Source organism: Leuciscus leuciscus, assembly GCF_965113295.1.
Source record: "Leuciscus leuciscus genome assembly, chromosome: 10".
In the NCBI taxonomy this organism is placed as follows: domain Eukaryota; kingdom Metazoa; phylum Chordata; class Actinopteri; order Cypriniformes; family Leuciscidae; genus Leuciscus; species Leuciscus leuciscus.
In genome coordinates, this window is record NC_138734.1 from 3,073,591 (window position 1) to 3,096,735 (window position 23,145).

The 23,145-nt window shown below is 38.9% G+C and overlaps 1 protein-coding gene across 3 annotated transcripts in view; it reads left to right on the plus strand.

Moving 5' to 3' along the window:
- The window catches only part of LOC309507789 (leucine-rich repeat and fibronectin type III domain-containing protein 1-like protein), a 194,237-nt gene that overhangs the window by 165,594 nt on the left and 5,498 nt on the right, over window positions 1-23,145 (plus strand). For all 3 annotated transcript variants that reach the window (XM_082182203.1, XM_082182202.1, XM_082182204.1), the window contains exons 3-4: window positions 3,366-4,742; window positions 17,650-18,301. In XM_082182203.1, coding sequence (XP_082038329.1) covers window positions 3,366-4,742; window positions 17,650-18,199 — 1,927 coding nt within the window. In that variant the 3' untranslated portion in view covers window positions 18,200-18,301. The remainder of the gene's footprint in view (window positions 1-3,365; window positions 4,743-17,649; window positions 18,302-23,145) is intronic.

Consider the following 23,145-nt stretch of genomic DNA (forward strand, 5'->3'; position numbering starts at 1 on the left):
TACTGAGTCCATGTACACCAAAACAAATTCCTTTATACTTTATACTTTTGTCGTTATAAATATTCATACGGATGATAATGCATAATGTGAGTTTGCCCTTCATTTGTCGAAGAAAGACACCAGTGCGGTACGGTTTAATTTTTACACACTGTGTCAAATACCCTCAGCAGCCTGTGTCCTCTCTGAAATATTAATGAATCCTGTCGATATGGAGAGAGAGAGAGAGAGAGAGAGAGAGAGAGAGAGAGAGAGAGAGAGAGAGAGAGAGAGAGAGAGAGAGAGAGAGAGAGAGAGAGAGAGAGAGATATGGATGCCATGCCAGGGTAAAATGTTGACCATGTTGACGGTTCATCTTCACCTAATTAGAGCCGCTTTGAGGTGTTTTTTTAACCACATTTTTATCCACTTGCACTGAAATTCATTCATGCTTTGCAACGAATTCAATTGATATCCATTTATCCCAAGCAGAATAAATCCATTTATTCTCGCATTGTCATAATGACACAAGCCAGCACAGTATCACGTTGTCAGCGTGTTTCTGGAATTAAACGCGAGGGTATCCTAAGGAGGCTTCTGCGTGTAAATCATCCTCCGCTTTCCCTGTAATCCTCCCTGTGTTGTGTTCGACTCACTGGCTGAGACTGGAGGGAAAAAATATCACTGGTCTAAAACACGCTGCAATATTTGGAAATCTATCATGCCTTTCCATTTATATGTGAGATGCATGTCTATATCGGAGCGGGCAAGTGCACATGCATCTAACAAGCCGATGCAAACTAAAGTGAGAGACTGCTTTTGTGTGTAGTTAGTTGTGTGGATAATGGCTCTCTCTTGAGGGTTTCCGTGACTCTGTTTTCTGTGTGTAATGGAGAGAGGGAGCTTAAGCTCGCCTGAATGCATCACACAACATCTCGCACTCGAGCACTCTCACTTCTTCTTTCCCCCGGACTGAAGCTCAACGTTCCCTCCTACTGGTTGAGCGAGGTAAAGTCCTGCTGGTGATAGTTGTTATAGTCAGAGATCCCCTCGATGATAAACCGCAGGCCTGAACCTCTTGATATCCACGACGGCTTCGCGAGCGGTGGAAAACAATTGAATTCATGTGCTTTTACATAAAAGTTATTAAAATGGAATGGTATGCACACGCAATAAAGAAAGAGCCACACATCAGATATTAGCATTTGTGTGAAAGCAATGGCATAGAATAATAATTCATATTCTCCACAGCCTTTTTTATCGGCTCGCTGTAACCACATATGAATTTCAGGAGCGAGGGCTATTAAAACCAGCCGGCTCCGAAGACCACGTCCTCCAACTCTCTCTCTCTCTCTCTCTCTCTCTCTCTCTCTCTCTCTCTCTCTCTCTCTCTCTCTCTCTCTCTCTCTCTCTCTCTCTCTCTCTCTCTCTCTCCTGTTCGCCTTCTTCCTCATTGGGTTTTGTGTAAAATTATAGCAGCCCCTCCTCTTCATTTCTCGCTCGCTCGCTCTCTCTCTCGCTCGCTCGCTCTCTCTCTCGCTCGCTCTCTCTCTCTCTCTCTCTCTCTCTCTCTCTCTCTCTCTCTCTCTCTCTCTCTCTCTCTCTCTCTCTCTCTCTCTCTCTCTCTCTCTCTCTCTCTCTCTCTCTCTCTCCTGTTCGTGTTCTTCCTCATTGGGTTTTGTGTGAAATTATAGCAGCCCCTCCTCTTCATCTCTCTGTCTCTCTCTCTCTCTCTCTCTCTCTCTCTCTCTCTCTCTCTCTCTCTCTCTCTCTCGCTGCAGATCCTGCATATGTTATTGAAGGCAGAGACAGCAGTTTTATGTAACAGGGGAATAGATGCCTGCATTAACACATCCAGACTGAACGATAATATCTAGTAATCTTGTGTTCAACATCAGACTTGGTGAAATGAAATAAGCAGTTTCTCAGTCTCGCAGCGTTCTGCACGTTTTAAAGATAGAGTTCATCATTTTTATCATCATTTACTTACCCTCATGATATTTCAATACTATATGACTTTATCACTAAAGGTGTTGAGCTAGTTTTCCCCCTGTGCAATGCGAGTGGATGATGGAGAAAACAAAGTGCCACAGGGTTTCTGCACTATATTCCAAGTCGTATAGCTTTATGTGAGGAATTTAATTGGATATGATTCATTGAGAATTTAGCTTGACAGCTGTTCACTTCTATTGTGTGGAAAAGAGAAGCTTGGACATTTTACTATGATCTCAGTTTCTGTTCAGTGGGAGAAAGAGAGTCATACAGGTTTCCAAAGACAAGAGTATGGAAGCATGTTGTTCCTCTTCAGAATAAAAAAATCAAACTGGTATTTTGAGATCAAGTTTAAAATATAAAATTGTCACATTAATTGGTCAGGTTTAGGGTAAGAGTGAGGTTAATATATCTATATAAAGTGTTTTTTATCCTACTTTTCCAGATACATTTTCCTGCATTCTTTTTTTAGGCAAAGAATATTATCAAGAAAATTATCTTCAAATGTTAGAACCATTGAAGAAGAAACCACATCTTCCAAATTTCATCTAAAAAGGGAAAAGGAATGGATGCTCAGATCATTGTTTGGTTTTTATGTCTTATGTGTTTTCTTTTTTTTTCTTTTTTTTTTCTTTTCTTTTTACATCTCAATACATTTTAGAAACATGCATTCACCAGAAGACAGAAATGTATTTTTTGATGTACTGTCCCTTTAAATAATACAGCTAGAAGAACAGTTTCATGCATAATAGTGTAGTTTGCAACTGCAGATGTGGAAAATGCATACATCATGTTGTTAGTAAAATAGTAATGTGCTAATTTAATTAGGCAAATGTGTATAAGGAGCAAATTCAAGTCCAGTTGGGCATTGGCAAATCTTGATACATGCAAGTAGCATTTGTCTCATTGTCTTAATGTGTCCAACAATATTTGCATGTTTAATACAAGCATTCTCTTAAGCGTGTGTGTGTGTGTGTGTGTGTGTGTGTGTGTGTGTGTGTGTGTGTGTGTGTGTGTACATGTTTTTCGATCCCGGTGAGGACTTAAACCTGAATGCACACAGACTCATGGGGACTCGTGTCACTGGGACCTAAATTGAGGAAACAAGCTTATAAATCATACAGAATGAATTTTTTTGTAAATATACATAAAGAAAAGTTTTGTGTGATGGGTTGGTTTAGGGTTAGTGTAAGGGGACAGAATATACAGTTTGGACAGTATAAAAACCATTACGTCTATGGAGAGTCCCCACAAAGATAGCGAACCCGACTGTGTATGTGTGTGTGTGTGCATGTGTGTTTGGGAGGGTTATAGTGTGTGGAGAGAGATTCCCAGACAGAGGGAAGCGACTCAGCATGAGAGCTAAAGCGTTTGTCCCTGTGTTCTGGTTCCTGCAGGATTGCACCCATGGAGCGGCTGCTGCTGGTCCTGGCTCTGTTCTCCATGCCGTCCCACGCCATGCTGTGTCCCAAACGCTGCACCTGCCAGAACCTGCTGCCCTCCTACACCGTCCTGTGTGCCAAAACCGGCCTGCTCTTCGTCCCACCTAACATCGACCGGCAGACCGCCGAGCTGCGACTGATGGACAACTTCATCACCACCCTGCGCCACCGAGACTTCGCTAACATGAGCAGTCTCATCCACCTCACGCTCTCCCGAAACACCATCAGCCAGATCCAGCCGTACGCCTTCGCCGACCTGCAGGATCTGCACGCGTTACATCTCGACGCAAACCGGCTCACGGCGCTGGACGACACACATTTACAGGGCTTGGTGAATCTACGACACCTTATCCTCGCAAATAACCAGCTTCACAGCATCTCGGAAGGAGCCTTTCAAGACTTCCTAGAAACTCTCGAGGATCTCGATCTTTCGTATAACAATCTAGTGGATTTGCCGTGGGACACTATATCTATGCTATCCAGCGTTAACACTCTTAGTTTGGATCACAATCTCATCGACTTCGTGCCTGAAGGGATATTTTCAAATCTTCACAAACTGGCTAGACTGGATATGACATCCAACAAGCTGAAGAAGATCCCGCCGGATCCTCTGTTCCTACGCATCCCGGTCTACGCCAAAACAAAAGGCTCGCCGCTAACCGCGCTAGTGCTGAGTTTCGGCGGGAACCCGTTGCATTGTAATTGCGAGCTGGTTTGGCTTCGACGCCTGACGCGGGAGGACGATCTGGAGACGTGCGCGTCCCCGCGAGAGCTAGCGGGAAAATACTTCTGGACGATTCGCGAGGAGGAGTTCGTGTGCGAGCCGCCCATGATCACTCGGCACACGTCTAAGATGTTCGTGATGGAAGGTCAAGAGGTTAGTTTGAGATGCCGCTCCATCGGAGACCCCGAGCCGACCGTCCACTGGGTCAGTCCTGACGGGAAGCTGATCGGGAACACCTCGCGCACCGTGTGCTACGATAACGGCTCTCTGGATATCTTGACGGCTACGGTGAAAGACTCCGGCGTGTTCACATGCATCGCGTCCAACGCTGCCGGAGAGGCTACGGCTCCGGTGGAATTAGTCGTGAACCCTTCGCCGCATTACGACCCCAAACTGGAGCCTGAACCGGGACCCTCGGACATGCCGACATCCATAAAGTCCAACAGCAGCGGAAGTGGAGGCCAGTCTCGAGCGGATCAGCGGGTCAGTGTCTCAGAAATAACCTCAAGCTCAGTGTTGATCCGCTGGCCTCCTCAAAGCCACATCCCTGGGGTTCGCATGTACCAGATCCAGTACAACAGCTCCACCGATGACATCCTCATCTACAGGTGAGACTCGTCTCAGAGCTTTCTGTTCTCTATGATTTGCACCACTGTTATTTTGGTAATACTTTACAATAAGGTTCATTAGTTAACATTGGTTAACTACATTAGTTAGCATGAAACTAATAACGAACTGCACTTATACAGCATTTATTAATCTTTGTTAATGTTACCTTCAACAGCTTTATTTTTATTAACTAACATTAACAAAGATGAACAAATACAGCACAGTCGTATTTGGTTAGAATGGTTAGTTCATGTTAGTTAATACATTATCTAATGTTAACTAATGAACCTTATTGTAAAGTGTTACCGTTATTTTAGTCACTGTTATTATAGTTGGCTAAACCTGAAACTTTTAGACTACACAATAGCCTATGTTTGTTTGTTACGATACTTACTGTGTCAGATTATGCACTTTTGATTCCTAAATTCTTGTTGTGTCGTGGACATGAAACATGTCAGACTACACGACCAATCATCACTTGCCGTCTTTAACGACGTGTGTGATGAAGGCGTAACTAGCGACTAACAGGAACGTAAATAGCTTTCTGTCCTCTATGATTTGCACTAGTGTTATTTCGGTTACGTTTACATGACAACAATATACTTAAAACGGAGAAGTTTTTCCTTTGAGTTTTCCATATACAGACGACTGCATTGTCAAAACGATCCCCATTCACACTGATCCGCGAAAACGCTGTATTCTGCTGCCAGGCCAGTAGATGGCGATGAAGCACTATAGACTGAACATGTAATACGCATGTGCATGACGTCATCGTCTTCAGAGTTTCGCATTTTTGTTGTTTACACAGAAACCATTTTCAAAAGTTTGCGCTTTCAGGCGCCCAAAACTCTGTTGTCGTGTAAACGAACGTTTTTTAGTTGAAAATGGCGTCGTGAAAACAGCCCCTTAGTCAGGGTTATTGTAGTTAGCTAAACCTGAAACTTTTAGACCACACAATATGTTTGTTACGATACTCACTGTGTCAGATTATGCGCTTTTGACTCCTAAATTCTTGTTGTGAAACATGTCAGACTACACGACCAATCATCACTTGCCGTCTTTAATGACGTGTGTGATGTCATAGAGAAGGTGGAGCTAGCGACTGACTTATGGAAACAAGAACGTAAACAAACTACTGAAGCGGCGGGACAGCTTAATGCTATACCAGCACCAATACCATCGTCTCGCCATGTTTGAAAGCTGCAAATGGAAGTGCTCAGTGTCACAGATGTGACTGAACCCGTCGTTGAGGACCGAAAATAATAAACATGCAAGTCTAAACACTACGTCAAACGGATCGTTTCAAAATCGTTTTTGAATCGATCGTTTTTTTTTTGTTTTGTTTTTTTTTGCTTGAAATAAAAGATATGTATATAAAATAAAATAAAATAAAATAAAAACTTAAACTTACTTTATTTCAGCCAGTTGCCACTGCAACCTTTTTCATCTTGATGTAGTTAAACTTTATGTACTAAAAATAAAAAATAAAAAACATTTATAAAAAAATTAAAAAAACTATTAAAAATGAAGAAATTCACAACTAAAATTAGAATGAAAATGGAAAATATTCAACATATCAATAAAAACTATAATAGTATCTCAATGATACTAAAATAATTAGAATAATGAGATACTATTATTGTACTAATATAGTTGTTAATAGTTTTATTAATTTAATTTTAGTTAAAGTTTTAGTAATTGTGTTTTATTATTATTATGTCTATATATTTTTTTTATTCATTTTAATTTTCAGTTTTAGTTTTAGTTATTTTATTACTTAAACCAAATGAAAACTAGCAACTATCTGGAATAAAAATGGATTTTATGTCAATTAACGTTAATTTTATGTCTAGTAGCAGCATTTTTGTATGCTTTTAGTTTTAGTTAACTATAATACCGCAGGTTTGCAGTGACAGCACTCATGTCAGTGGCACTGAGGACGTGAGCGGCGTGTCTAAAATGCTTTTATTTTAATCGATGCGTCTACACTGGAGGCCGACAGACGCCATATTGATATTTCTGATGCACTTCTCCAGACACTTTATCATCCCCTTCCTTAAGAAATAAAAGGATTTTACCAACATTAATTAAATGATTTACAGATATATGTGATATATATATTTTTTTTTATCCAGAGCCAGCTCATGGTTTCTCTTCTCTCTGATCTACTCATTTAAATCAGCTTTTGCCTCTAATGTATTCCCAGTTGCAGGAATATCAACGTTATAATAATTATTATCATATAATTAAGTTAAAAATAAAGTTGTGTACATAGTTATCCACCCGAGTCAAACATCAAGCTCACATCTGATTCGGCCTGTAATCTCTCTGGCTGGCGTACATGTAACGGAAGTGTTTTGAAAAGATTTATGAAAACATTGCAATGTGACATCATGGAGATTACAGCAGTTTAAGATTCAACTTATTCTCTTACATCAATGTCAAGCAAAATACATGCAGCTTGAAAGTTTGTTGATATGAAACTCATAAAAGCAAGACATTTATAGATTTTAGACATAGATTTTTTTTATTTTTTTTTTTTTTTTTTTTATCTCTCGTTTTGAAACGCAATATTTGAGAGAGCGCTGTGGATGGACTATCTCCCCAAATGGGTTTTGAATCTGGGTAATTCTGCATTAGATAAACAAATTGATTCTGTCTTTGTTCAAAGGGAAAGGCTGGCATCTGAGGCTGGGGGTGTTAATGGCTTATGGCACAATCCTATTCAGATAAGGGATGAAACATTGCAATTCCTCTGATGAATACAAATGGACCTCAATGATTGCCAAGCCAACAAAGACACAACAATATCATGAATGCAATATATGAAACCCATCCATACTTTTGTTCTGTGCTAATCAAAGGCTCCTTCCCGACGGGAACAGCTGTTTTAGGGTCTCTGCTCGACATGTCAGAAAAGCTCTTGAAGGATTTTCATTAGTGCGCTGACAGATTGGCTTCCACGGTAATACTTTCAGCCTGATGCAATTCAAACCGAATTTTGCGAAGCAGGATCCGCAGACGCATTGACACCCTTCAATAAATCACAGCGCTCGAGGTGCGCTGAGGAAGACCATAATAACAGAATAACAATAGAAGCTTGCCCTCGTTTCTGATGCTCCGGAAAGATTACAATGAAGGCGTATTTGCATTGATGTTGAAATATGTCTCATATTCAAAACCCAATATTTTGCTTTGTGCTATATTAAGAGGATATGTTTTGGGGTTGCGTGTCTTTATGCGGACACTTTTTAGCATTCATCCCACTGCCAGTGACGACCGTGATTCCTCACTGAAGGCCTCTGTAAGGATGTAATTAACTCCTGCAATAATCCCTGTGGATAGATTAAGAGAGAAGAAAAGATACATACAGAAAGCAATTTGCTATTAATTATGGAAAAGGCAAGGGGAGTTCTTTGGTTTATGGAGCTGCAGAGTAATCTAAAAATCTTTCAGAATCAATTAGGAATGCATGCGGAGGACTCCCCGCTGACAGCGAGCCGGGTTAGAGTACGGATGACTTCGAGATGGTGGCTGAGGTGAGAATGTAGAGTGTAAACTTTGAGCTGAAAAGACAGGTTACATTTGAAGTGATGTGTGGGTGAAAGAGCGCTGGAGGCACAGTGCGCATGATGCCGAACGAAGACCCGATGAAGTGAAGGTGTGGAGTGCATTTACATTGACATGCGTTCTCTTCCCAGACACTCTCTTCCAGCCACTGACAGGACAGTGGAGGCTCTTCTCGGACAGTTTGCTCTACACCCATATCCAAATCACGAATCTTTAGGGCGTTATGTTTATTTTAAAAATGTAAGTATCCAGATAAGACCGTTTGATGCGTTCATAAATTGAAAAAAAACCTTAATAAAAACCCGTAGGAAAACCAGTGGCCTCATTCCTCCCTCATCCCTGCAGAACTCTATTACATGATGTTGCAATGTTAGTACATTCATTTGTAATAACACTATGGTTAAAGTTATAATCAAGTACTTTACACGTGCTTTAGTATGCTAGTTAACGCATCAGAATAAGTGTACTTCTATAAAGCATGACAGGAGATTATTAAAACATATAAAAAAATGTATTTTAAAGTAAAACTGTTTGTTTTAAAGTAACAATTTGACATTATTACGAAGTGCAAATTGTCAAGTCAAGTCAAGTCAAGTTTATTTGTATAGCGCTTTTCACAATACAGATTGTATCAAAGCAGCTTCACAGTATTAAATTTAAATAATACAACAAAGTTTGTTTCAAGAGGAATTTATTGATTGATAAAATTAAATTAAATATCCCCAAAATATCCCCAACTGAGCAAGCCAAAGGCAACAGTGGCAAGGAACCGAAAAACTCCATCAGGTGACCTAATGGAGAAAAAAAAAACCTTGGGAGAACCCAGGCTCAGTCGGGGGCCAGTTCTCCTCTGGCATTTATGAGCTAGAGGCCGGATTGTAGTTTGAACTGTGGGATTATATGAATGCCTGGCTGAAGAGATTCGACTTTAATCTAGTTTTAAACTGGGAGAGCGAGTCTGAGCAACGAACAGTATCAGGAAGACTATTCCAGAGTTTTGGAGCCAAATGTGAAAATGCTCTCCCTCCTTTGGTGGTTCTGGATATCCTAGGTATGACCAAAAGCCTTGAATTTAGTGATCTTAAAGAGCGCGATGGATTATAGGGCGATAGAAGATCCGTTAAATAGACTGGAGCTAAGCCGTTTAGGGCTTTATAAGTCAGTAGCAATACCTTGTAATTAATACGGAACTTTATAGGTAACCAATGCAGTGATGATAAAATCGGTGTTATATGATCATATTTTCTTGATCTCGTAAGAACTCTAGCGGCGGCATTTTGGACTAACTGTAGCTTGTTTATTGAGGATGCAGGACAACCAGCTAATAAAGCATTACAGTAATCCAGTCTCGAGGTCATGAATGTATGAACTAACTTTTCTGCATCAGAAACTGATAGCATATTACGTAGCTTAGCAATGTTTCTAAGGTGGAAAAAGGCTGTTTTTGTAACATATGAAATATGATTTTCAAAAGACAGGTTGCAATCGAGTATAACACCCAGGTCTTTTACTGTAGAGGATAAAGTAACAGGACATCCTATGATGTTAAAGTTGTATTGTGCGAGGTTTTGTGGGCGGTTTTTTGAACCGATAAGTATTACCTCTGTCTTGTCTGGATTTAATAAAAGAAAATTACGCGTCATCCAATCTTTTATATCTTTAACACACTCTGTCAATTTGGAAAATTTAGCGTTTTCATCCGGCCTTGATGAAATATATATTTGAGTGTCATCAGCATAACAATGGAAACTAATTCCATGTTTCCTTATAATATTTCCAAGTGGCATCATATATATTGAAAATAACAGAGGGCCTAATACAGATCCCTGCGGCACTCCATAGTTTACTGGAGTTATGATCGATTTTTCTCCATTTAAATAGACAAAATGGTAGCGGTCAGATAGGTATGATTTGAACCAGCTTAGTGCTTGTCCTTGAACACCAGTATAATTTTGTAGTCGATCTAAGAGTAATGTGTGATCTATAGTATCGAACGCAGCACTAAGATCAAGTAAAACTAGTATTGAGATACAGCCTTGGTCAGAAGCTAAAAGTAAATCATTTGTGATTTTAACGAGCGCAGTTTCAGTGCTATGATGCGGTCTGAATCCAGACTGAAACTTTTCATAGATATCATTTTGTTGCAAGAAAGAGCCCAGTTGAGCGGACACCACTTTTTCTAATATTTTAGACATAAATGGAAGATTTGAAATGGGTCTATAATTTGCTAGATTATTATGATCTAATTGTGGTTTCTTAATGAGTGATTTTATAACTGCCAGTTTAAAAGTTCTTGGAACATGACCTAAAGATAAAGACGAGTTAATAATATTGAGGAGAGGCTCTTCCACTACAGGTAACACTTCTTTCAGTAGTTTAGTTGGTATAGGATCTAATAAACATGTTGTTGTTTTAGATGAAGTGATAAGTTTATTTAACTCTTTTTGTTCTATAGTTGTAAAGCACTGTAATTGTTCTTGCGGGGTGATAATTGAAGCTGAATTATAAGGCGCGATTGAAGATTGAACGTTTACAATTGTGGTTCTGATGCTTTCTATTTTCTCAGTGAAGAAGTTCATGAAATCATTACTACTGAACTGTAACGGGATATTTTGTTCGGGTGACGTCTGTTTATTTGTTAGTTTAGCCACGGTGTTAAATAAAAACCTTGGATTATTTTGGTTGTTTTCTATTAGTTTGCGGAGGTGCTCAGCCCTGGCCGCTTTTAGTGCCTTTTTATAACGTGACATACTGTCTTTCCACGCGATTCTAAAGACCTCTAAATTAGTTTGTTTCCATTTACGCTCTAAAATACGGGTTTCTCTCTTTAAAACATGCGTAGTATTGTTATACCATGGTGCTTTATTTTTCTCTCTGACCTTTTTTAATTTAATAGGTGCAACCACATCCAATGTTCTAGAGAGAATGGTGCTCATAGTGCTAGTTAGTTCTTCTAGTTTATCTGTTTGTTTGGGTTCAGGCAGCAGCTGAGACAGATTAGATAAGCAATTTGAGAAATTATCTATGGTGGATGGAAGGATTGTTCTGCCTGGTCGATAACGCGACGCCGCATGACATATTACAGCAGTACGTAATATGCAAGTTACCATGTAGTGATCAGTGACTTCATCACTTTGTGGAATGATATCTATATCGGTTGGATCGGTTCCATGTGATATAATTAAATCGAGTGTATGATTAAGACGATGTGTTGGTCCGGTGACGTTTTGCTTGACCCCAAATGAATTTAATAAATCTGTAAACGCAGCTCCTAACGCATCATTTGGATTATCTACGTGTATGTTAAAATCTCCAACAATTAATGCTTTATCGACATTGACTAATAGGTCTGAGAGAAAATCTGCAAACTCTTTTAGGAAATCAGCGTAAGGCCCTGGCGGTCTATATACGGTAGCCAAGGCTAGAGATAATAGCGATGTTTTTCTAACATCTAAGAGCGTAACATTTAGTACAAGTACTTCAAATGAAATAAACTTATAACCCGTTTTCTGAGTAACATTTAGAATATCTCTATAAATGGTTGCAACACCTCCGCCACGACCAATCAGACGGGGCTCATGCTTATAACAGTATCCAGGAGGAGTAGACTCATTAATACCGAAATAATCATTTGGTTTAAGCCAGGTTTCAGTAAGGCAAAGTACATCGAAGCTATTATCTGTGACTATTTCATTTACAATAACTGCCTTAGGTGTGAGTGATCTAATGTTTAGAAGACCTAGCTTTAGAAATAGTTTTTGTTTACTAATAGCAACATTTTCTGTTTTAATAACAATTAGATTTTTCCTAGATCCTGCATTAGATTTATTATTTGATCTCACTAAACGAGGAATAGACACGGTTTCTATGCAATGTTCTACACTAGTATTTATATCAGTTGAATTGGTGCAGCAGAGACTATGATTTGGACTTTTGGTTACTAGTCAAAGGGTATTTAACATTTTGGAGATGTTATCCGACAGAAGATCCGCTCCGAATCTGCTTGGGTGTAAGCCATCAGCACGGAAAAGCCTAGGACGCTCCCAAAACAGATTCCAATTATTTACAAAGAGCAGTTTCTGCTCATTGCACCATGACATTAACCATTCATTTAGCGCAAATAATCTGCTGAACTTTTCATGCCCTAGTCGGTACGTGGGAAGCGGTCCTGACACAATGATCGTTGTTTCAGGCGATGTGCTGCGTACCGTATCGAATAGATTCCTGAAGTCTTTCTTCAGAATCTCCGTCTGGCGCAGCCTGATGTCGTTCACTCCCGCGTGCAGGACCACAGTTCCGACGCGCTCGTCACCGTTCAGGATCTCGGGAACGCGAGCAGCGATATCAGAAACACGAGCACCAGGAAAGCAGTGACTTTGCACCTTACTTTTACCTAACGTAGCGTGTACGTGCCGAACGATGGAATCGCCGATGATCACAGCATCGCGTTCTGTTTCGCGTAGAGGGGAGAAGCGGTTTTGTGTGGATAACTCGAAAACCGGGAGGGTCGGAGAAAGTCTTGGTCTAAACTTACTCGCGTCTTCCGCTGCGGAACCACCCAGGCTTCGTGGTGGCGTGTTGGAGCCGGAGTAAATTGTGTGCTCGTGTCTTAAGAAACATATTCACTTAAGTGGCCTTTTATTTCATTAATGTTATATTATCTGCAAATGCACTTTCCAATATATCAGGCCTGTGAAGAGCAATGAAAGAAATGGCTCTTTTTAACGAACGAACGAGTCATTGAATCATCGACTCACCCGATTGATTCGCTTAAAACTCAGATTCATACAGTTCTGCTCTGGCTTTACTTATAATATTTTCGTTGACATAATTCAGCAAAAACAGACAATATTGTAAAATATATCACAGTATTAACTTCTTTATTGAACTGTTGTATAAAATCAATGTCACATTTGCACTTGTGCTATTTGGGACAAAACAGCACTCGCTAACAGTGTGATATTGCTTAACTATGTCATATGATATAAATATGAGATAAAAACTCATACAGGCTTTTGCCCTGAAATCGTACATTTTAGGGCCATTATAACTGTATTCTATAGACTCCATCAGTGAGTTGATGAATGTAAGATGAACAATATAGGAAGATGAACTAATGGTCTGGGACGGGGCGGGTGCATTCAATTACATGACTAATTAATTAAATTAACGTGTTAAATCGACAGCCCTCGTGTTTGTATATATATATAATATACATACACATATTGGTTGCATTCATTATATAAAATGGATAAATATACCAGCACAGTCTTCAGAATTTATCCCTTTGTATTTGACAGAATAAAGAAAGTCAAACCGGTTTGAATTGCCAGTATTTATTTCTTTTTTAAATAGAAAAGCTGTTCCTTTAGAAACAGAAGCTGTAGGTGACGAGGGTCTCTGCTTGAGAATGTCACTGTTAGCTCTCATTATCGTACCTCATCTTTTTCACATTCACATTGTACCTTTCTCTCTCTCTCTCGCTCCCTTTATTATGTCCCTCTTTATTTGCATGTTTTCATCTTTGATTTAAGCCTCTTTTAAGTGGGTAATTAAGCTGTGCGCGCTCCTTCAGAAGACAGTGAGATGACAGGGTCTCTGTGCCAAGTGACACGTCTCCAGAAGAGCTTGAACCCTCTCCTCCACTTACAGTGACAGCTCAGAGACAGAGGAGCGTCAGTCTGACCCTCCACGCTTAAAAACACCAGTGCCTGCCAGACGTGAGAGGGATTTCTCCGTATAAATCCATCAAATGCCCTGAGAGGATCCAGAGGAACAGACTGAAGAGAGATCCCTGGATCTGCTCATTAGCACAGGACACAGAGCTGTAGCTTCTCCAAACCTAACGCTTATTAAAACTCACTGACAACAGTGTTTAACGGTTATGAGATATAAGACGAAGCGCGTGGATGAACATGCAGAGACAGTTAGGCCATACAGGACAGCTAATCAGTGCTCACTAAAAGTGTCAAAACAGTACGTTTTACAGTAATAAGTTATTCATGGGAGATTTTGTGATACTGTATATCTATTTAAAGTCAATTTTATTATTAATTGTAATTATTTTATTAAATTGTGTATTTTGTATTAAATAATGTAATAAATATTTCAAATAATTGATTTTAACAAATTATTTTAATATTTAGTTTTATATTTTACATTAACTGAATATTTCCTTAGTAAGCTGTTATAATAATATTCAGATTGGATTTAATATTTGACATGCTCTGGTTATTTATTTATTTAGAATAATTTATTGCAATTTATGCATTTATTTTTAAAACATTGTTTGATTATTTTTAGATTTTACATTAATTAAAAATGTCCTTAGTAAGCTGTTATAATAGTATTCAGATTGGATCTGATGCTCTGGTTATTGAAAGATAACCCTCAAAAAGTAAACAATCATATACAATATTTACTAGCTTCGTCGTGTTTTACAATCTCTGGTAAAAGTGTTGCCCCATCAGAAAGAAAACATTGGGCCAATTCACTGCTGATATGATGTAATTTTATATGCGTCTGTTTGTCAATAGCAATCAAAAAGAGCGAGCGGCTCTCCACAGTGTGTAAGCAGATAGCAGTATACACACTTACACACACTCACACTCATGCACCATTACCCTCACCGTCAAGCCCTCGCTCGCAGACGCAGCTCGGCCAATTACCCGCGGGGTCAAATGCAAAAATATGCGGTCAAGCTCAGGGTCACACACACACACCCGGTCCATCACCCAGGGTGAGGAGCACAGCGTGACTCAGGTCTTCATCTTCTCACCTCAGAGCATCAGAGAGAAGAAGTGCAGAGCTGGACAGAGTCTGCTGAATAATGCACATAACTTCACCAAACCTGCAGAAAGCATGATCCTCGTGCTCATGGGATTAGGCTTACATAGAGTAGATTAATATATATATATATATATATATATATATATATATATATATATATTTGGTAACACGTTATAATGCCTGTATAATGCATTATAAATGCACTCATTATGAACGCTGCAATGCTAGTTAAAATGCATTAGGCGATAATATTTGCAGATTACTTGCTACGCATGAAATCGGGTGTTCATCATGTGCTTTAAAAAAGTATACTTTCTAAAAGTGTTAAACAAGCATTATAATGTATTATAACTGTGGTTGCAGTTTCTCATTAAATAATGTACAAGACATAACTAATGCATTCAAATACTTGTATGATGCATTATACATACAGGCTTCAAGTTAAGTTGTACCAGCTATTTCAATCTTTGAATGAGTTATGCCGTTTCTTCTGGTGCTTAGTTTAGGGAAATGATAGTGCATGTTTAATCAGTACATTTAAAACTGTGAATCTTTCCTTTGAAAAATGTATAACACCTGCATTATTGAAAAAGAAAAGAAAATGTACATTTTGTCTGGTCACTTCGGTTGTGATGTGATGTTATATTCAGATTATATCTCACAGAGTTCAGTGTGTTTTGTTTACTCGAGCTTATTTCTACACTGTTAAAAATTACCTGTAAATTTTACAGTAAAATACTGGGTTGCCAGCCAGTTACTGTATTTTTTACAGTAGCGTTTCTGTAATTTAATTTACAGAATTTTACTGTATTCTCTGATTACAGTAAATAATTAAATTGTTGTATTTTATTTATTTTTTTACAGTAAGCTACAGAATATCTGTATTTGCTATAGGAAGTATATAAAATGCAGTATATACAATATATTTTCCTGATTTCTGAATATTAATGAATGGCAGCTGAATTTTAAATGCAAATTATTTATCAACGTGCATTTGCTGTTAATTGTGGACCCTGATAGCTAAAATAAAATTACAATCATATAAAAAACCTCCTCTCCTTTTTTTGTTGCTAATGTACCAAAGTTCAGCCTTCCTCAAACGCGCTGACCCCTGATGAAGACAGGTGAAGTTTTTCAACACTGTTGCACTTCTTTACTCTGTCCTGTAGTGAAAGCGCGCAGACACAGTCTCTCGGCTGCAGATGGCGCCGCACAGAGCACATGTTAGGCCTAAATCTACTCTGACACGTGTCTCCCTTTGGACAGCATGGCAATATTGTAAACACTGTGTGTTCATGACAGCCATCTGCCCTGAATTCAGTTCTGTGCAGTTCTAAAACTAAAACTCTCTGAACATTTGTTCTCTTCACTCTCACCAAAAGTTTGGAATGACATTATTTAATGTTTTTGTTTTTAAGAAGTCTCTTCTGCTCACCCAGGCTGCATTTATTTGATAAAAAATACAGTAAAAACTGATATATTATTCCAAGGTAAAACAGCTGTTTTCTATGTGAATATATAAGGTGAACGTGATTTCACCAAGTACCACATGTTCCCTGGAACAACTTTCCAATCAACCAATCCGATTTGTGGTCAAGTTTAGGCTTAGACCCAGGGTGAGGTGCTTCAACATCAGGGTTATTCACCTCTCATTTCCCTCTGATGTTAGGGAAAAGTTATGGGTAGGGTTAGGTTTAGGGGTAGGGATAGGGTAAGGACTACATTTTGGGACAGGAATGTTATTCCAGGATCAAGAAAATATGTTGATCCAGGAACATGTCTTACTTGGCAAAATCACGGTGACCGAATATATAGTAAAGTGTAATTTATTCCTGTGAATTTTCAGCATCATTACTCCAGTCTTCAGTGTCACATGATCCTCCAGAAATCATTCTAATGATGATTTGATGCTCAATCATTATCAGTTATTATTGGTGCTCAATTATCAACAATTGTTCTTATTTTTATCAATGTTTTAAAAAATCGTTTTGTGAAAAACATGAATAGAAAGTTAAAAAGAAAAGCATTTATATGAAATAGAAATATTTTCTAACATTATAAATGTGTATAATGTATTTACCGTCACTTTTGATAAATTTTTTATTCACCATTGGTAAATAAAAGTTTTAGACTAATTTATCTCGTTCTTTTTAAATCTCAACCAAGACTATTGAATGGTAGTTAATCGCAGTTTCCACAAAAACTGTTTTCTACACTGATAATAATCATAAATGTTTCTTTATCATCATATTAGAATGATTTCTGAAGGATCATGTGACACTGAAGACTGGAGTAATGATGCTGAAACATCTTACATATTCACATAGCAAACAGCCGTCTTAATATTGTCAGTAATAATATTTCACAACTTTTGCTGTATTTAAAAAATAATAATTGCAGCCTTGGTGAGCAGAAGATGCAACTTAGAAGTGCATTTATTTAATCTTTTAATGCATCTTCTCTCTCTCTCTCTCTCTCTCTCTCTCTCTCTCTCTCTCTCTCTCTCTCTCGCTCTCGTCTCTCTCTCTCTCTCTCTCTCTCTCTCAGGATGATCCCCGCCTCTCATAAGTTGTTCACACTGAGTGATCTGGCCTCGTCGCGGGACTACGAGCTCTGTGTCCTGGCGGTCTACGACGACGGCATCACGTCTCTCACCGGCACGCGATTGGTCGGTTGCGTGTCCTTTGCCACGGAGCGCGAGTTTCGCCACTGCCGCTCCATCCACGACCAGTTCCTCGGCGGCACCATGATCATCGTCATCGGTGGGATCATCGTGGCCTCGGTCCTCGTCTTCATCTTCATCCTGCTGATGAAGTACAAACTGCACAGTCAGCACTACAAGCAGAAGGCGGCCCGCGTCAGTAACGTTTGTTCTCAGACCAACGGAGGCCAGCAGGGGGCGTCATCGGGCCCTCCTCCCAGATCCTCGTCCTCCTCGGGATCCGCCAACAAGCCCTCCGTCCCGCTCGGGTCGGACCGACATGACGGGCCACACGGCCTGGACGGGGGTTACGGGGCGCTGAAAGGAACCACGGTTGTGGACTTGAACCCGGAATACGGGAAATCCGTAAAAGAGGACGACTCCATATCGCAATAACACAGGGTTCAATCCCGCCTCCCTTCCCATTCTCTTCACACCTCAACCCATTCAGTTTTGTTTTCTGTTGGCACGTCTTACTGAGGATTTCTCCTGTCCAAGGTGAGGACGATTTATGTATTATGTTTCTCTCCTCTCCTCTATCTGTTAAGGATTTGTTGCTAGGTAACTGGTTGCCAGCGTGATAGAATCTCCCCTCAGTGCTGATGCAGAGGTTCTCCAGTTCTGTTAATTAGACCTCCTTTAATGGATAAATTACAGGCGTACCGGCTCTGCTGTCTGTCTGTGTCAGGGCAACGGGCCTAAAAAGATTTCCCGAACGGTACGGTGCGCTTGAGACCACTATTTAAATTGATAGCCTGACAGTTGTTAAGCTCAATAGCATGCATTTGAATTACAAAGGCGTAAAATTGAAACGCTATTCCTTGTTGGGATGTTTGCATATGGTTTGCACATTTCAGTACATTAGGCTCATGTGTATGTTATGCATATCCCTGCTGACTTCCCAATGGTGCTATTTCCCTTCGCAGGTCATGCGTCTAAATATTGGTATTTTGCAGAGACTGCATCTGAATTATCACTTCATCACAGTATTATGAGTCCAAGCCAGAGTTAAGGCACATAACTTCACACAATGCTAGGGGTGTTACGAAGCCATCATGTCACGACTCGATATATATATATCACGATACTGAACTCACGAGACAATATTATTGCGATACTCCAAGACATATGATAAAAGGTCAACAAAAGAAATTAACTGTTGATTAAAATGCCAAATTTGGCATTGCATTGTGTGTGTAAATGAATAGGCTTGGACTTGGTGCTGGAAACCCAATGCACAGGACAATAGAGACACCAGAATAACAATATTCATGATTCTGAAGCTGAAAATACAGAATTATTTTAGTCGAATATGCTTTAGCTCTGTCACTGACTAGATACAGTATATTTCTAATAATGTAGGACACTGTTTTCTGGAAACATCAGACAAAAGGCATTTATCAGGACCCACAAATATTTCCCCATTGCATTATTATACATTATATTCAACAATATATATAGTAGTTTATTGTAGTACTGACACTGAATTTTTTCTGACACAGTCATTTTTATTTTGGGTGAACTATACACAATACATATTGTCACTATCCACGTTGCATTTTTTGTATTGTGACACAATATATTGTTACAGCCCTACACAATATACTAGGCATCATCCATTTGCAGACTTTGTAAATCAAAGTTTCCAGTTTACCATAAACCAGTTTCAACTGATAAATTAAACACATCTCTAATATTGGCCAATGTAACCAATATTATGCATTCTTAGATGCTGTACATGTACAATACATGTCAACTTATTCTACTAACCCGAACCATAATCTAACAGTCTACTAATACTCTTATGACTGCTAGTTGACATGTAGTTGCAAAGTTATATATAGTCTGAAGTGGACTATTGAAATAAAGTGTAACAAAAGCATGGCACCAAAACACAACACATCCTAGCTCCTTTCATCAGGGGAAGTAAAGTAGAAAACTACATTTCTGTCACTTTTCCCTGCTTCTTGTTAAAAGACGTCTAATAGCCGTCCAAACACAGCCTAGACGTAGAGGCTAAAACAAGGGAAATTTAATATATGTCTAAACCAAAGCCCAAGAATAGACTAGTCATCAATTAGATAACAAAGAAATTAAATGAGTGAAGAAATGAAACCAAACACCTTGTAATCACTGTTGACTTTGCTTAAATTATGGAATATCACACATCTCGCAAGTTATTTTGGCAAAAAAATTACATGTAACCAAATTCAAGGTTATTTTAGCTTGAAATGGGTCACTCATAGCCGGACTATATCAGGTCTATAGTTAACCTAGACGGTGAAATGACGGCTATTGCTTGCTGGGTAACCACCAGCACAGCGGCAGCGCTAGAGGCATTGGTTTGTATTCGAGTTGTATTTGTATTCAGTCAAAGCCCTGACGCCCTTGGAGGCACAATCTATGTTGGCCTGGTTCCTCAATCGTACAGCAGTGTGGATAATAATACACAGCGATGGACACCTCAGCTCTCAGGTCCAAGAGATGAGTCCATTTAACATGACCAGGAGAGAGCCATCTCAGTGGATTGGTCACGGATGCCTTCGGTTGGGAATGAAGCGGATCGGTGGGAAACAGCTCCTCCAGCGGACAGGAATCTGACGCCACTCGACTGAGAGATGAAGAGCAGAAGTGTCTCTCAGGAGAAACTCCACAAGGCTTCTGTGGCGAGTGCAATAAGGGTGAACAAAGAGTGATCATATCTGATCAGGGTCAAAGACTTCTCAAGCTTATGAGATAAATCACCGATTTTGATCTGCAAAAACGTCCATCTTTTAATCAGCACCTCTGGATCACATCTGGATCATGTTTCGCTTTATTCGTCTGGGGTTTGAAATGAACTTATTTACTCAGTTACGGGCCATTCAGAACTTCTATTTGCCAAAACAAAAAAATAAATGTCAGAAACAACCCAGATTATAATCCATGAATTCACTGTTTAGACTTGAATATATTTAGTATTAATACTGATTGTCTGAATCATTGTTTGCGTATACCATACAAATATCAGTGATTTATCTTTTAAAACAGCATTTAAAAAATAGATAAAACTATTGTGTATTAATAATGTTTTACAATAAAAATAACCCAAAAAAGATCATATAATAATTTTTTTTATAATAATGTTTTACATTAATTATTAATTAAATGCATGTGCACATTTTATAGATGTGACTCTTTTTATGCTAATGTTGGACGCTCCTTCATCGTTTAGGAATCATCACTCGCTGGTTATGAGTTTTTGTAGTCATTTATAAGTTACGAGCCAGTGAGCTTATGTGTGACCCTGGACCACAAAACCAGTCACATGGGTCAATTTTCTGAAATTGAGATTTATACATCAACTGAAAGCTGAATAAATAAGCTTTCCAGTGATGTATGGTTTGTCAGGATATGACAATATTTGGTCGAGATACAACTATTGAACATCTGGAATCTGAGGGTGCAAAAAAATCGAAACACTGAGAAAATCTCCTTTAAAGTTGTGCATTTATGTTGGCGATTGTGTTGCATTCACAAAAAAAATTAAAAAATAATGTTTTAGATATTTATGGTAGGAAATTTACAAAATATCTTCATGGAACATGATCTTTACTTAATATCCTAATGAATTTTGGCATAGAAGAAAAATCGATAATTTTGACCCGTACAATGTATTGTTGGATATTGCCACAGATATACCCGTGCGACTCATGACTAGTTTTGTGATCCAGGGTCACATTTGTGTTATTATTTTCCTTGTAGCTCAATTGAGTGTCGATTCATGATCTAACATTTTTGATGGACCATAATTGATTAAAATGCAGGTCTTGTTTCTAAAATTAAAGCACAAGTAGAGCTCCTTCTCCTATTAGCTTCTGATGGATTTACATTTCCTTTTGCTCAGCGTGAAATGGGACAGATTAGGACGTGGAGGGGATAGAGATACGAGGCCTGGAAAAGAGCTACGGAGATAGCAAACGCACTATGATGGAAGAAAAAGGGTTGATATGAGTATTGTGATGGGGGTTTAGAGATTGAGATAAAAGGGTAAAGGCCTGGTCTCTCAGATATTGAGACAAATGGGTTGATCTGTGGGGTGAGATGTTGCAGAATACGAGAAGACCCATAGTAGAAGGCAATTACTATTTGTTCTCCGCAAAATGAGCCGCAAGCTCTCTTCTCCTTCCCTGCCGACAGCCGATGCGAACCAGAATCCCTCCAGGCTGAAGCAGGGCACGCTAAAAATAGCCGTCTGAATGAGGCCTAGCATTAGCGAGCTCACTGCGGATAACTAGCTAACAGCAACATATCAGGCCTTGGAGTCTCTGTTAGTTCTGAATTAAATCTGGGAGGAAAGTCTGAGTAAATTGATGATGGTTGGAGTTAATGAAGTCGTTAAATGTCCAATTAGCATGCGCTATGTATAGTCCCTCGCTCTGTCTGTTTGTGCAAGCTCAGCCGGTGTTGTGAGAAAACTGTTTGCGTATCCTTGGGTGCCGTTTCCTCTGATACGGATTAAGTTTAGTGTGATAATATTTGCTGAAATGGCACTGTGTTAACGTGTATGTTTACTGGACAAAGCCAAGCTACAATTGCAATTATAAAGTTAGTCATTTATTTTACATAATTTATTCATTTACATTTACATTTACATTCATGTATCTGCCAGCTTTTTATCCAAAGTCACATTGCAAGATGTACATTTGATCAATCATCTGACATGGTTAGTGCCATGAATCTACTGTTTGAGTTACAGGATTTAATTAGTTAGTTGTTTGGTAGGTTCGTTGGTTCCCCTAGTAAAAAATAAAATAAAAACCTATACCAAAATGTATTTAAAATATATTTATTTCATACTAAGTCCATTAACATATTTACTGACATAACGCTTGAGACTTACTGATATAAAAATTTGTTAGTTAGTTAGTCATTTCTGACTCTGAATGTGGTCCAAACATTACGACACAAGTTAGTTAGTTAGTTAGTTAGTTAGTTAGTTAGTTAGATAGTTGGTCATTTCTGACTCTGAATGTGGTCCAAACATTACAACACAACTTAGTTAGTTAGTTAGTTAGTTAGTCAGTTAGTTAGTTAGTTAGTTAGTTAGTTAGTTAGTTAGTTAGTTAGTTAGTTAGTTAGTTAGTTATAGGGGTGGCACGGTTCACAAAACCCACGGTTCGGTTCGTATCACGGTTTTAGGGTCACGGTTTTCGGTTCTGTACGGTTCTTGTTGTTGTTTTTTCTTTTAATCTTTAACACTCCAAAAATTTACTTCAGCATATGGTATATAGCTGAATTATCTAATTATTAATTAATGTATTTCATAAATGGGGTGTGTTTGCAAAACGCAGCTTCTCATT